Here is a 13,250-nt window from a genome sequence, read left to right as displayed (position 1 = left end):
ACATAAGATAATAATTGAGAAAAGGCAACAGCAGCATAATTTAGTATTTTTTATAGCAGGAAGTATGTTTGAGTATTTGGTGTCTATCTTTTTTTAGAATGATCTTGAAATACTACTTAATTCTCCTAGTCATTTCCAACACTGAGGACTCTGCCCAATAAAAACATTTAATCTTTTTATTACAAACAGTTAAGGAGGAAGGAGAAAAAGACCCAGGGAGGTTGACAAGGATATATGCTGGTAGCTAGGGCTCAGTTTTTCTCTAGCCTTGTTCCTCAAAGAGCCCTTAGCTCCAGGAGGTCGGGAACAGAGCTGTGATTTCAAGCCTGGGTTTCTGATTTTTTTCCACCAAATATATTTTCTTTTTTAATGGTTAAGAGAACCACAAAAAAATATGAAGGAAGCCGGGCAGTGGTGGCTCACGCCTTTAATCCCAGCACTTGGGAGGCAGAGGCAGGCGGATCTCTGTGAGTTTGAGGCCAGCCTGGTCTACAAGAGCTAGCTCCGGGAGAGGCTCCAAAGCCACAGAGAAACCCTGTCTCGGGGGGGAAAAAAAGAAATATGAAGGAAAATACGTTTAGGAGTAGGCATTAGGTAGGTGATACAATATGCACCTAACCTGTGAGCTCTTGGGGTCAATCCTTAGCGCCATACAAATTTATACAATCAACTCTAATGGGTTATAGTGCCCCCTGTGACTTCTGTAATTATTCCCACTCGGGAACACATGTTCATAATGAGAAGCTAAAACAGGCAATTTTTATTCTGTACCTAGCTACATTCCCTATTCCAGGTTATTTGGGCAGTTTCTGTTTTTTTTTTTTTGTTTTTTTTTTTAAGACAGGGTTTCTCTGTAGCTTTGGTGCCTGCCCTGGAGCTTTTGTAGACGAGGCTGTCCTCGAACTAGCAGAAATCCACCTGCCTCTGCCTCCCAAGTGCTGGGATTAAAGGTGTGCGCCACCACCGCCCGACTTTGGGCAGTTTCTTAAAACAGTGAAGGGTCACAAGTGCTCCATGAACTACTTTAGTGGATTGGGTTAGTCAAGGGCTAGCACTGTGAATAAGACCTACTACACTGTTACTAGTGGTGGAACAGCAGATTCTAAGGAGTCACGTGCCCGAGGCTGTGCTCTCAGATCTGACCTTCCGTGTCTTTTAGAGGCATCTGAAGGATTGCCAGTAGAGCATCTTAGAAACACAAAGCCATTTAGTGTGTGTGTCTAGGTCCCTACAGTTATGTAGCGCTTTAGTAAACAATCAGACCATTTCTTGCCATCAGTGAAGTGAAGTAGCTGTTCCTCTGAAAGGAGCTGGGAGGTTCCTAGGACGTAGTTAGGCCATTAGTTATGCCCAGAGATGTTCTACCTGAAAACGGAGGCCCCAGGGACCGCGGGCCTGTTCTGAGGTTAGTATATGAAGTATCAGATCTGGGGTTTCCCCTTGTAAGCAACTTGGTTTCACGCTACCTCTCCCTGCAGGAGATCAACGAGACAAGACGGAAGCATGAAACACGTTTGGTGGAGGTGGACTCTGGGCGCCAGATTGAATATGAGTACAAGCTGGCCCAGGCTCTGCAGGAGATGAGGGAGCAGCATGATGCCCAAGTGAGGCTGTATAAGGAGGAGCTGGAGCAGACCTACCACGCCAAGGTGAGCGCTGCGGCTCCGTTTGCACCTCAGGCGTCCTCAAGAAGGCGATTAAGTTTTATTTATCTATTTTATGTGTATAGGTGTTTTGTTTGTACATCTGCATACCAGAAGAGGGCATTGGACCCCATGGAATTATAGAAGGTTGTGAGCTACCATGTGTGTGCTGGAAATTGAACCTGGGTCCTCGGTGAGCAGCCAGAACTCTTAACTGCTGAGCTCTCTTCATCCACAGTGATCCTTTTTAGAAACCAGAACGAGGGTCTGGAGAGATGGCTCAGTGGTTAGGCGCTCGGGCTGCTTGCTCTTCTGGGGCATGAATTCAATTCCCAGCACCCACATGGCAGCTCGTAACTGTCTATAACTGTAGTCCCACGGGATACAGTACTCTCCCTTTGCATTCAGTGTGGCGTACATGCAAACAAAATACCCATACACATAAAATAATGAAAGAAAAATTTTAAAGAAACTTTAATTAGAAAAAAAGAAGGAGCTGGAGAGATGACTCAGAGGTTAAGAGCACTGACTGCTCTTCCAAAGGTCCTGAGTTCAATTCCCAGCAACCACATGGTGGCTCACAACCGTCTGTAATGGGGTCTGGTGCCCTTTCTGGCAGGTATGCTTGCAGGCAGAATACTGTATAGCACTGTGTACATAATAATTCTTAAAAAAAAAATAGAAGAAATGATTCTCTTATTGAGGAATAAACATAATGAATATATTTTTAGTGTGCCTTCATATAGACTAAGTGCTACTAAGATGTAGATGGAAATGGGTTATTCCAGTATTACTAGAAGTAAAAGGTTATGTTTGTGTCGGCGACCACTCACGTCACATCAGAGCAGTTAAGCCTGAAGCATCTTAAATACCGTGCAGTCCCAAGTACTTCTGGAGCCTTTCTGCATCCACATTGCCAAGTGTATGTAGATGTGTTGCTCCTTTGGGTGCCTGTTCTGTTTTATAGAAAGGACAGTGGGAACTCAGACAGTGTTCATTTTAGAAGTGTGCAGACAGCCCACATTCATGAACGCATCACATGACACGTCTTGGTTTTGTTTGCAAATGATTTTTCTCTTATGTTAAATGTTAGGTGACTAAATGAAAAATATTAGTTTGAGGCAGAGTTAGACAATCAACGCAGTCATTTAGAATAATTTCCACTGCTCTGCCTCACACTGATCATGTTAGTGCTGGCCCTCTAATGAAGCGAGTTGAAGCCACCCCGCACTTGCTGAGTGCTGGCATTGAGCTAGACAGTTGAAGAGCGGAAGAGCCCCGCAGACTGGATTAGAGAAGAAACATTGAAACACCTTCCCATCTCTAGTTCTCATTCCTTTCTCTAACACATATAGATGGTTTGCTTTACAAACATCACTACAGCCAAGTTTTTATTGTCATTTGTTAGTGCTACCCTAGACAGTAAATGTTGGGTGGAATACTGAACTAGATTCATTGAAGTTGTTTAAATCCATAGCTTTAGAAGCCAGTGAGAAAAGACAGTTGTCTGGTGATGGCGTCAGCGGACCAGTCACGATTTTCCTGTTTCATCAGCCAGTTACCGTCAGGGCTTAGGTTGGAAGTGCCTTGGTGAGTCCTGCTTCCTCATTTGTTGATTAAGACTGAAGGCTTCCTGCTCTTACAGCTGGAGAACGCCAGGCTGTCCTCAGAGATGAACACTTCCACAGTCAACAGTGCCAGGGAGGAGCTGATGGAGAGCCGCATGAGGATCGAGAGCCTCTCCTCACAGCTCTCTAACCTGCAGAAAGAGGTGAGTAGGCCTCTGTCTGGGGCAGAGTGGGAAGTTCACTGGAAGGCTGGCCACCTGTCATCACATAAATATCCTGTAGCTTGGTGCACACCATCAGTCCCGGCACCTGAGAGACAGGTACAAGGACTGCAAATTCAAGGCCAGCCTGGATTAGATAGTGAATGCATGGCCAGCCTGGGCTATGTAATGAGATCTGTCTCAAAATCCCCCCTCCTTCCCAAAACACCTGAACAGCACCTTATTCCTAATTAATTAGGGGGTTATGTGGCGACCTGGATCCCACTCTGCACACATATACCATTGGTGTGCTGAGACAGTGCTCAGTCTCACCTCTGCGGCCCTGCTCCCACTCTGGACACACACACCCATGGTGTGCCACGATAGTGCTCTGTCTCACCTCTGCGGCCCTGCTCCCATTCTCTTCTTCTCTTCACACTTTGAAAACAAAATGAAAGAAAACAAAATTGTGGGTGAAATGCCTTTTTCCCCCCTTGCAATTGAAATTACTTAATGGTTATGAATCTCTGCATCCATTAGTAAGCCACTGGCCTCAACTTACCCATAAAGCTCAGTGACAGGTGACTGCATTTCTGTTTGTTGATGGGAAGCTGCCGTGGCGGCATGGCTCCAGGTGAAGTGAATGTAGGCCTGGATGTGGCTCTGAGTCAGTTTCACACAGAGCAATGCTGGGTAAATAAAGCTGACACGTGGAATCACGTGGATTCAACAAACATTGCCGCTCTCTTTAGTTATGTGGGAAGTAATTCCAACTTTTGTTTTCTTTCCTTTCCTGAGCAGAGAAACTTGTTTAAACTTTATGCTATTTATTGAGCAAACTTTTCTGTTTCTTTTCTCTTTCTTTCTTTCTTTCTTTCTTTTTTTTTCTTTCTTTCTTCCTTTCTTTCTACCAAAATCTTCTTAGAGGTATAAAAGCATTTATTGTGAGCTTTGGAAAGTGAAACAGAAAGCAGTCACCTGAAATAGGGCAATAAATAGCCAAAACGGATTTTTATGTGGCTGCCTGTGCTCTTTATTACTCGTGGCATAAAGCTTTCCATTATCTTAGAATTAGTCTGGAGTTTGTCCTGCTAGGAGTTTGAACTTTTCATCTAGCAATGATCAAGCCACAGACCATGGCGAGTTTAATGACTTGCCCAGAGGCGTCAGGATACCAAAGGGTTTTTCTCTTCCTTCCCAGGATTCTTTCATACCCAACTCTTGTTGAAAATGTTCTTTGAGGAATTTGTTCTCTGTTGCACTTTCTGCCTCAGTCCTCTTGGGCTGCCCAACAAAATGTTATAAACATGCACCCCCCCCCCCCCATCTCGGGTCTTCATGGTTGCTTGTCGAGCACGTCACTCACTGAGCTAGTTGCATAGGCCCTGGTTCAGGATTGGGAAGGCTAAGACCAGGGAGGACTGAATGGTGAGACTATTTCCATTTCCTTAGATCAGACTGTATCATGTCTTCTCGTGGTTGGAAGGCAAATACACATACTACTGAGAGCCTGTTTTATGAAAGTACTAACTCTCGTTGGGAGGAATCAACAGAAAGATCGTCTCTCTTAGTTCTGCCATCTTGGAGAGTAGGATTTTCAACATGTGACTTTGGGGCAACATTAACTGGTAGCTTCTGGAAATGGACCATTGTGCTCCTTCCATGAGTTGATCAATACCAGCCACTCACCACTCCTCATCAGATGGTGCTTGCATTTGGCTTCACTTTTCTTGAGGCTGATCTTTGTTTTATAGCCTAGGAGGCAGAGACTGACTGTGGTTAAATAGTGGTAGGTCTGGGGACTTGAATCAGGTCTAGGTCCTGACCCAGTTTCAATCTTTTCCTTGTTTCTCTGCTGTTTTTACTCCTTCCCTATAAGTGCCTTCAGGTTGGTGGATTTTAAGCTGCCATCCTTGGGGTTTCTAGGAGTCTACTGCCCTAGTAAACAAGCTCCAGCTAGGTTCTACTTTATCAGGGCAGAGGGAATCTTTTCTTCTAGGCAGTACTGATAGCTTTTATGTGGAGGAATAAATGAAGACATTCACACATACATGTACGTGTAGTGTAGTCCTCAAACTTGCTGGGTACATGGGCAGGCTTCAGACTTGCCCAGTCTTCCTGCCTTATACTCCAAGTACTGGGATTGCAGGTATGTGCCACTGTATCCAGCTTGATAAGAGGTTTTGGTGATTGTTTTCCATCTTAGAAAAGAGAACAACAACAAAATACCTGCTTAGTGCTCTTCTGTTGTGTGTCTCAGTGTGTTGAGTCATGGTAGTTTCATCATGCTGCTGTTGGGACATAAGGCTTTCCTCCGGCCAATGTGACCCATCACTTATGACGTTCTTACATTTCAGATTGAAGCAACCTTCAAGAAATACTTTTAGAAGATAGGTTTAAGTGTATAGCGATATTGTTTTGGCACTAGGAATTTTGTACTTATGTTTGATCTGAGGCTGCCTGCCTTACAAGAGTCTACAGTGGCCACCAGAGACAAGTGGCTCTGGTTTTCTAACACCCAGCTCTGGGAACTATTACTGCATCTGCATCATAAATGAATCAGACCACTGTGTTATGAATTTTAAGTAAGACTGGGAGCTAGCACAAGGACTCAGTAGTGGTTAAGTGACTTAGTGTTCTCTTTGAAGATCCGGGTTTGGTTCCCAGAACCCAAAGTACAATTCAAAGCCATCTGAGTCCAGGCTCAGGGAATCTGTCACTCCTTTCTGACCTTTGTTGTCACCGGGCACTCATCTCATGGTCTATATACATGATTGCAGACAAAACACCCAGATCCATAAAAATAAATGAAGCTTAAATATAAATCTGAGATCATCGATGTCTGGCATAAAGTTGTAAAGTTGAGGCAGGATCTGGAGGTAAGCTTGTTCCATCCCTTTGTTGTATAGTGTGGGTGCTGGCTTAGGCTAGCCACAGCTGTCCAGGAATGAATGGCAGATCTAGGGGCATTTGGGTCTGACCTTTTTTTACGTGTCTACAAAGGTGTAACCAGATAGTTAATGTAAAACTTAAACATTTCCATTTAAAATAATGAAACAACTCATAGTGGTTTAAGAAGGTTTTATACCTAGGTTGATTTTTCACTCTTAATTCTGCATTGTCAAAAGCACTGTGCGGTAGAGACATTTGGTTTCGATGCATTGTCTCGGTGCTAACTTGTTGAATTTCTTCCCATTTATTTATTGTATGTGCATGTATGTGTGCTTGTGTACCATGGCACACATGTGGAGGGGAGAGGATGATGTGTGTGGGAGCTGAGTCTATCTCCTCCTTCCATGGGGATTCTGGGGATTGAACCTCAGAGGACAAGTACCTTCTGCCCTCTGAGGCATTGCACAGGCCCGGCCCTCCATTCAGGGTTTGTTTTGTGGCTCACTGTGTCCTCTGCATCCCACATGTGAAATAAAGTGAAGAGATTCAGGACTGGGCATTTTGAATTTTGCTTGTTTAGAAAGGAACTAGAGGCCAAGTGGACCCCTTCCAGCATGGTTCCGCAGTGCAGTTCAGTGGAGGATCCGAGGCAGCCGTATGGTCTCCCTCTCTTTGGCTGTACCCTCAGTAGCTGATTTGTGTGGAGGTCAGAGGCTGCTTTCTGGAGTTGGTTCCTCCCCCTTTCACCCTGTGGGTTCCAGGCATGGAACTCTGGTTGTCAGGCCTGGTGGCAAGTGCCTTTACTGGCTGTATTGGCCAAATTTTAGATTCAGAGTAACGTAGAAACAGGACAGTCCTGTTGTTTGCTTGCGTTAGCATCTTGAGTTACCACAGGACATTGGTCAAATGCAGAAACTGGCAGCTGTGTATTGCTGTTGACTAGACTGTAGACTACATGGGTTCTGCCAATTTTTCTCTTGTTGCCTTCTTTCTGTTCCAGGGAACCACATACTTCCTACTTTCCTGGTCTACAGTCTTGTAGGATATGCCTGTTTTTTTCTTTTTCTTTTTTTTTTGTTTTTTCATGGCTTTGAGTTTCAAGGAGAATGGGCCTGGTGTTCCTCTAGCTACTCTTGAGTCTGGGTTTGCCTAGTGCTTGTCACATGATTGGCCAGGCTGTGGGTTTCAGGTGACCATCACTGGGGATGTGTGACTGGTGGCGGTTACCAGCTGTCTTTTACTGTCGATAGTCAGTGGTCTTTATTTTCTGCTGTCTGGCCCACCAAGACAAAAATTAATAAGTTCCATGTCCTAGTTATAAAACTGCTCTATCAAAGCCACCGAGCCACCTCTCTAGCTCGACCACTCTTGGAGGTTTTGTTTTCCTGTGTTGCTGGGGATTGAACCCAGGACCTTGTGCATTTTATGCAGGGACTCCACTGAGCCACAACTCTAGGATCATCTATTTCCTGGTTTTAAAATATACTTTCTGTTTACCATAAATTTTCTGTGTCCCAGCCATAGAATCAAATATTTCTCCAAGAAGTTTTCTTTACCGGATAATGGTTTGTGAGATCTGGACACGAGAGTGCTATTCCTGTGTCTGCTTCTGGGTCCTCATAGGACAGAGTTAGCGCTGGCCCCCAACACCCACACCTGTGTATCTGAGCATTTTCATGGAGCAGGTTATACACTCCCCAACACACATTTGGATCCCCATAGAGCAGGATACCCCCCCCCTGGGCCTTGTAGAACAGGCTGTTTACCCCCCCCCCCCCCCCCACACACACACATCTGGGCCTTCTCCTAGAATGGACATGAGGTGCAGGTGTGCATGCCTGAGCAAACACACAGTATGCTTTTGGTGTTGGTAACTGCTTCCTGGCCATCTTATGAAATAGATTGTGCACGCACATGCCTTCTCATAGAACAGGTTATATACCCCTTGTGCACACATGCACATGCTAATTTAGCATAGCCATAATCTGTAATTGTTTTTCTGTCTAGTCATATGTACTTATATTAAGTTTTTGTTTTAATTTTTTGAGACCAGATTTCTCTGAAGCTTTGGAGCTTGTCCTGGAACTTGCTCTGTAGACCAGGCTGGCCTTGAACTCACAAAGATCCGCTTGTCTCTGCCTTCAAGTGCTAGGATTAAAGGCGTGTACCACCACTACACAGTGTATTTATATTAATATTAAGTTAAGCAGAAATTCATGCACTTGTCTCATAATACTGCAGGGTTATTTTTTTTGGCTTCTCACCTGTTTGTAACCTCTGTCTGGGAAATTTTGTTTTTATCATCTAGTTACTTGTTGAGCCCCAATATGTGCTTAAAATTTTGAGCCAGTACTTATTCAAGGAATAAATTCTAATAGTGCAGTATTTAGTACAGTGTCTTTAAATTTAACTTTGTTCACAGTAAGTCCCTGTCTCTGCCACTGGTGTGGATACTTGGGATTCTGAGGGCCTTGGCTTCCATCATTCTTTTTGAGCTGATTACCCCTGTCATTTCCTGAGGCTACTGAGAGGAATTCTGTCATGGAGAATGATTACCCAGTGAGCTACAAGGTTTTGAGGATGAATTTCATGGTGTAGAATGTGATTTTTTTTTTTTTTAACTCTGTAGGCCAGATACAGCTTCTGTATTTCTGGTAACGTTTTTATACATATCACCATGTAGCACAGGGCATGGTGGGACTACCCTAAAGAGACTGGCACATTCAATACGGTAGCCAGACCGTTTTCTTTGGTTTTTAGAAGGTGCCCTAGCAGTGTGTCAAAGCTTGCTCTCACATAGCCAGCACTGTTCCCTTTGGCGTGAGGACCCTGCAGGAAAGTCAGACTCGGGCTCCACAGCTGTAGGGGAAATGTTCATTTGGCCAGTACTGACAACTTACCCATACATTTCCAAACTTTAATTTGAGAAATAGTTCTTTTTAGGCTTTTGTTACCCAAAGCTTTTATAAGAGCTGTGTTTTATATTTTAAGGAGTTGGGATTTAATTTCTCACAGTCAGGATCTTTTGAGCTCTGAGTTGGAGCTCCTGCAAGGCTGTGTTTGCTCAGTTCAGGAGATGGTTTGAAATAGCTGCCTTGTACTCGTGTTGGAATGGTCCTGGAAAGTGAATGTGCTCCTTTGACTCTGAAGTCTAGAGCGTGTTTGGAAAGGATTCAAGAACTGGAAGACATGCTTGCTAAAGAGAAAGACAACTCTCGCCGCATGCTGTCTGACAAAGAGAGAGAGATGGCGGAGATAAGGGACCAGATGCAGCAGCAGCTGAATGATTATGAGCAGCTGCTTGACGTGAAGCTGGCCCTGGACATGGAGATCAGCGCCTACCGGAAACTCTTAGAAGGCGAGGAGGAGCGGTAAGGTTCTTTGGCATCCCCAGGCCCACAAGCTGGGTTTGGCGCGCGCTCTCTCTCTCTCTCTCTCTCTCTCTCTCTCTCTCTCTCTCTGTATTTTACAACTGCCTTAATTCAAAGCCTGTCTTCTGTCTCATTAAGACATTTATCATTTGTCTTAATGAACAAAACAGCCCATCTAGGATTTACTATCCATGCAAGGAACTCAAGCATTCCATCCAGTGCTCAGGAGATCTCTGAGTTCAAGACTAGCCAGGGCTACATAGAGAAACCCTATCTTGAAAAACAAAACAAAAATAAAACCTAGTATATTCTCCAACATGAATAACACAACTATTCTAAGTGGTTTACATGTCTTTCGGTACATATTTCCAAATGTATTACACGGAATGAAATTGCATTATTAAATGCTCTCACTTGTAAGGAAAAGAAAACATTTCTTTTAAAAAGGAAAAAAGTGACTTTGAAATTTTCCGTTATCAGTTTTAAATAGAAATAGACATTTTCTTTAAAGATTCATTTATTATGAATAGTGTTCTGCCTGCATGTATGCTTGCACACCAGAAGAGGCCATTAGATCTCATTACAGGTGGTTGTGAGCCACCATGTGGTTGCTGGGAATTGAACTTGGGACCTCTAGAAGAGCAGCCAGTGCTCTTAACCTCTGAACCATCTCTCCAGACCCTAGAAATAGACCTTCATTTATTGTTATTACTTTAAATATCAAGTGGGCTCTTTAATTGGAGATCTCAATTGCTTTAGTAATGTGATATGAATATCCCAGCATGACTGGATGTTGCTTTAGGTAAGACATTTATTGGTCTTGTCTAACATGGTGAGGGATTCCTTGCTTTAGAAATGCCCGTGGAGACCAAAGCCTAAGTGAGGCAGAACTTTTCTTCTCTGTGCAGGTTAAAGCTCTCTCCAAGTCCTTCTTCCCGGGTGACCGTGTCCAGAGCGTCGTCCAGTCGCAGCGTCCGCACCACTCGAGGAAAGCGGAAGAGGGTCGACGTGGAAGAGTCAGAGGCGAGCAGTAGTGTTAGCATTTCCCACTCAGCTTCTGCCACCGGGAATGTGTGCATTGAAGAGATAGATGTTGATGGCAAGTTTATCCGCTTGAAGAACACTTCTGAACAGGTAAAGGATGGACCTATCTCCCCGGGTCTGGTTTGCAAACTGCTGTGGAGAGCAATGCTATTCACCGTGTGTGCTTCCGTCTTAAAGACTTTCGTGGCATAAAGGTTTTCTTTGTTCTTTTTTGTTTGGTTTTGGTTTTCTGAGACTTGGCTATCCTGGAACTCACTCTGTAGCCCAAGCTGGCCTCAATCTTACAGAGATCTCTCTGCCTCTGTTTCCTGAGTGAAGGGGTTAAACGCATATGCCAGATTTTCTTTGTTCTTTTTATGTTTATTTATTATGGTGTAGGGTTGGTGTCCATGTGCTGGGTATGGAGGTCAGAGGAGTCGCCTCTCCTTCCACCGTGTGAGGTTCTGGAATTGAACTCAGATTACCAGCCTTGATGGCAACTACTGTTACCCATTAAATCACCTTCCCAGCCTAAGATTTTCTTTGTGAATCTGGTTTATAAAGCTGCTTGACCTCTTGCCTAGACTTGGCCCTTTCATGATGGCCTTCCCAAAGATGAAGCAGAAGTTTTCTGCAGCCAGATTGGCATAGTCACAGTTATTAATAAAAGCTTTGTAGAAGGATGTGGATGCAGGCAGGTATGTTGAAGGAGCTTTTTCCTCGCAAAGTTAATGAACAAATGCTCTTTATCTGATTCATATAAACATAGTAATAACATGAATCCACTAGAGGGATTTCTGAGGTTTAGAACCGGGACTCTAGGCTCTCTGGTTCTCATGACGAAACTGAAGATGTAGGTGGTGCTGGAGTTCAGCACAGGGAAGGCAGTGTCACTTGAAGCAAATGTTCAGGGTCCGCTAAAAATTTTGAGCTCACTCCCTTTCTTACCAGACTGTTTAGTAAGTCAGAGACTGGGCTCTGGGCCTGGTTGGCCACGACTTGGAAACAGAGTAGCCACCAGAGATTGCTCTAGCTTGGTGTTTCCAGATCCTAGAGGCGTGGCTAGCCTAGAGGGGAGCCTGATTGCTTTGCTGTCTTTCTGCCTCTTTAGCTTTAAACCCTTAGTAACAGTTTTTAAAAAGATTGTTACTTTTGGGCAAAGCTGGCCCAGATGCAGAAGATAAAAAAAAATTTCCCTCTGTCAGCCGAGAGATTGTGTGGTTTAAAACTGAAAGCCATCAGACATTAGTTGTTTTGTTTGTGATTTCATGGCTCAATTTTCTTGTAAGTCATGAGGGCCTGTCTGGTTATGCAGGGAACCCTAGGCTTTGCTGTGTTTTTATCTCTCCCCCTGTTTTGTCCCCTTTAAAATTCAGAACCTTCCTGGTGGGGTGCAATGTTCATGGAGTTACTCTTTACTTGGGGGACAAAGTTCAGTGCCTATCATGGGAAGGCCTTAGTTTCGGAGCCTGTATGGGTTCATGGATCTGATTATTTCATAGTTTTCTGTATTTGTAAAGTAACCTTGTCATATTGTTTGTGAGTAGGATCAACCAATGGGAGGCTGGGAGATGATCAGAAAAATTGGAGACACATCAGTCACTTACAAATATACCTCAAGATATGTGCTGAAGGCCGGCCAGACTGTTACAGTAAGTGAACTCAGTCACTGTTGAACTTCACTGTCTTAATCACAGATAAAATAGTTATAATGGAAAGTGAAACAACAGCTTGGCTGAAAGGTCAACATTTTAGAAAAGGACTGTAAATGTCTTTCCATTAGTAAGTTATTATGTGTGCTGTCAAAGATTAAAAATTCTGCCTTAAGAGTGGTGCAAAGAATTGAATTTTTTTTTTTTTTTGGGGTCTGTGTCAGTGGATATGAAATAGGTCCCTCTTGACTGATGCTTCTACCTAATGCAGTCCAGGATACTGTAGGCATGAAGAATTGTAGGGAGCCAGTACCAGCATCAGCCTAAAGCAGTGGCTGCCTAAATTTCCTTGGACCAACTTTTAACATGTTGATACCTTGGTTGAAGTTGTGGGATTGGATTTCAGCAGCCAGATATTGTTGGCTGCGCATGCCTGCAACTCTTTGACTTGGGAGGTGAAGCCAAACATTGCAAGTTCAAAGCCACCCTGGTCTGCATATTAGCAAGACTTTGTCTCAAATAATATGCTTAAGGTGGAGAGATGGACCAGTTGAGAGCTCTTTCTGCAGCTCCAGCCAGGTGAAATCCCAGCATTCAGGGGAAGGTAGACATGAAAACTCACCACTAGCTGAGGAGCCCTTGGCCTTTGATAGTTGTGGGGAAAAGAGACTCAATTTCCTTTAATGTCTTTGTGACTCCTCATAGGCTGACCACATTCCAGCTGGGCAACACCAACTGGGCTTGATAGGGAAAGGGAACAAAAGTCATGTAGCTGGGAAGGGCTGGGAGGAGAAGGCAGTAAGGGGAGGAGCTGGGGGCAGGGCAGGAATATGCTCAAATTACTTTGTGTGAAAAATCTCAGGACGAATTAGAAGAAAATAAAAGCCAGGCCTTTAACCCA

General features: G+C 44.0%; 1 protein-coding gene across 1 annotated transcript in view; it reads left to right on the top strand.

Annotated features, from left to right (window-relative positions):
* The window catches only part of LOC121443618 (lamin-B1), a 44,880-nt gene that overhangs the window by 22,685 nt on the left and 8,945 nt on the right, over nucleotides 1-13,250 (top strand). Inside the window, exons 4-8 of the mRNA XM_041645439.1 lie at nucleotides 1,479-1,649; nucleotides 3,289-3,414; nucleotides 9,454-9,674; nucleotides 10,583-10,808; nucleotides 12,245-12,349. Of these exons, the coding sequence (XP_041501373.1) occupies nucleotides 1,479-1,649; nucleotides 3,289-3,414; nucleotides 9,454-9,674; nucleotides 10,583-10,808; nucleotides 12,245-12,349 (849 nt within the window). The remainder of the gene's footprint in view (nucleotides 1-1,478; nucleotides 1,650-3,288; nucleotides 3,415-9,453; nucleotides 9,675-10,582; nucleotides 10,809-12,244; nucleotides 12,350-13,250) is intronic.

The sequence above is a fragment of the Microtus oregoni genome, unplaced genomic scaffold, assembly GCF_018167655.1.
Source record: "Microtus oregoni isolate MIOR12 unplaced genomic scaffold, Mior012 000110F_ref0000174, whole genome shotgun sequence".
Classification (NCBI taxonomy): domain Eukaryota; kingdom Metazoa; phylum Chordata; class Mammalia; order Rodentia; family Cricetidae; genus Microtus; species Microtus oregoni.
Note: the sequence above shows the minus strand (reverse complement) of the source record. Positions and strands in the feature narration are given on the sequence as shown.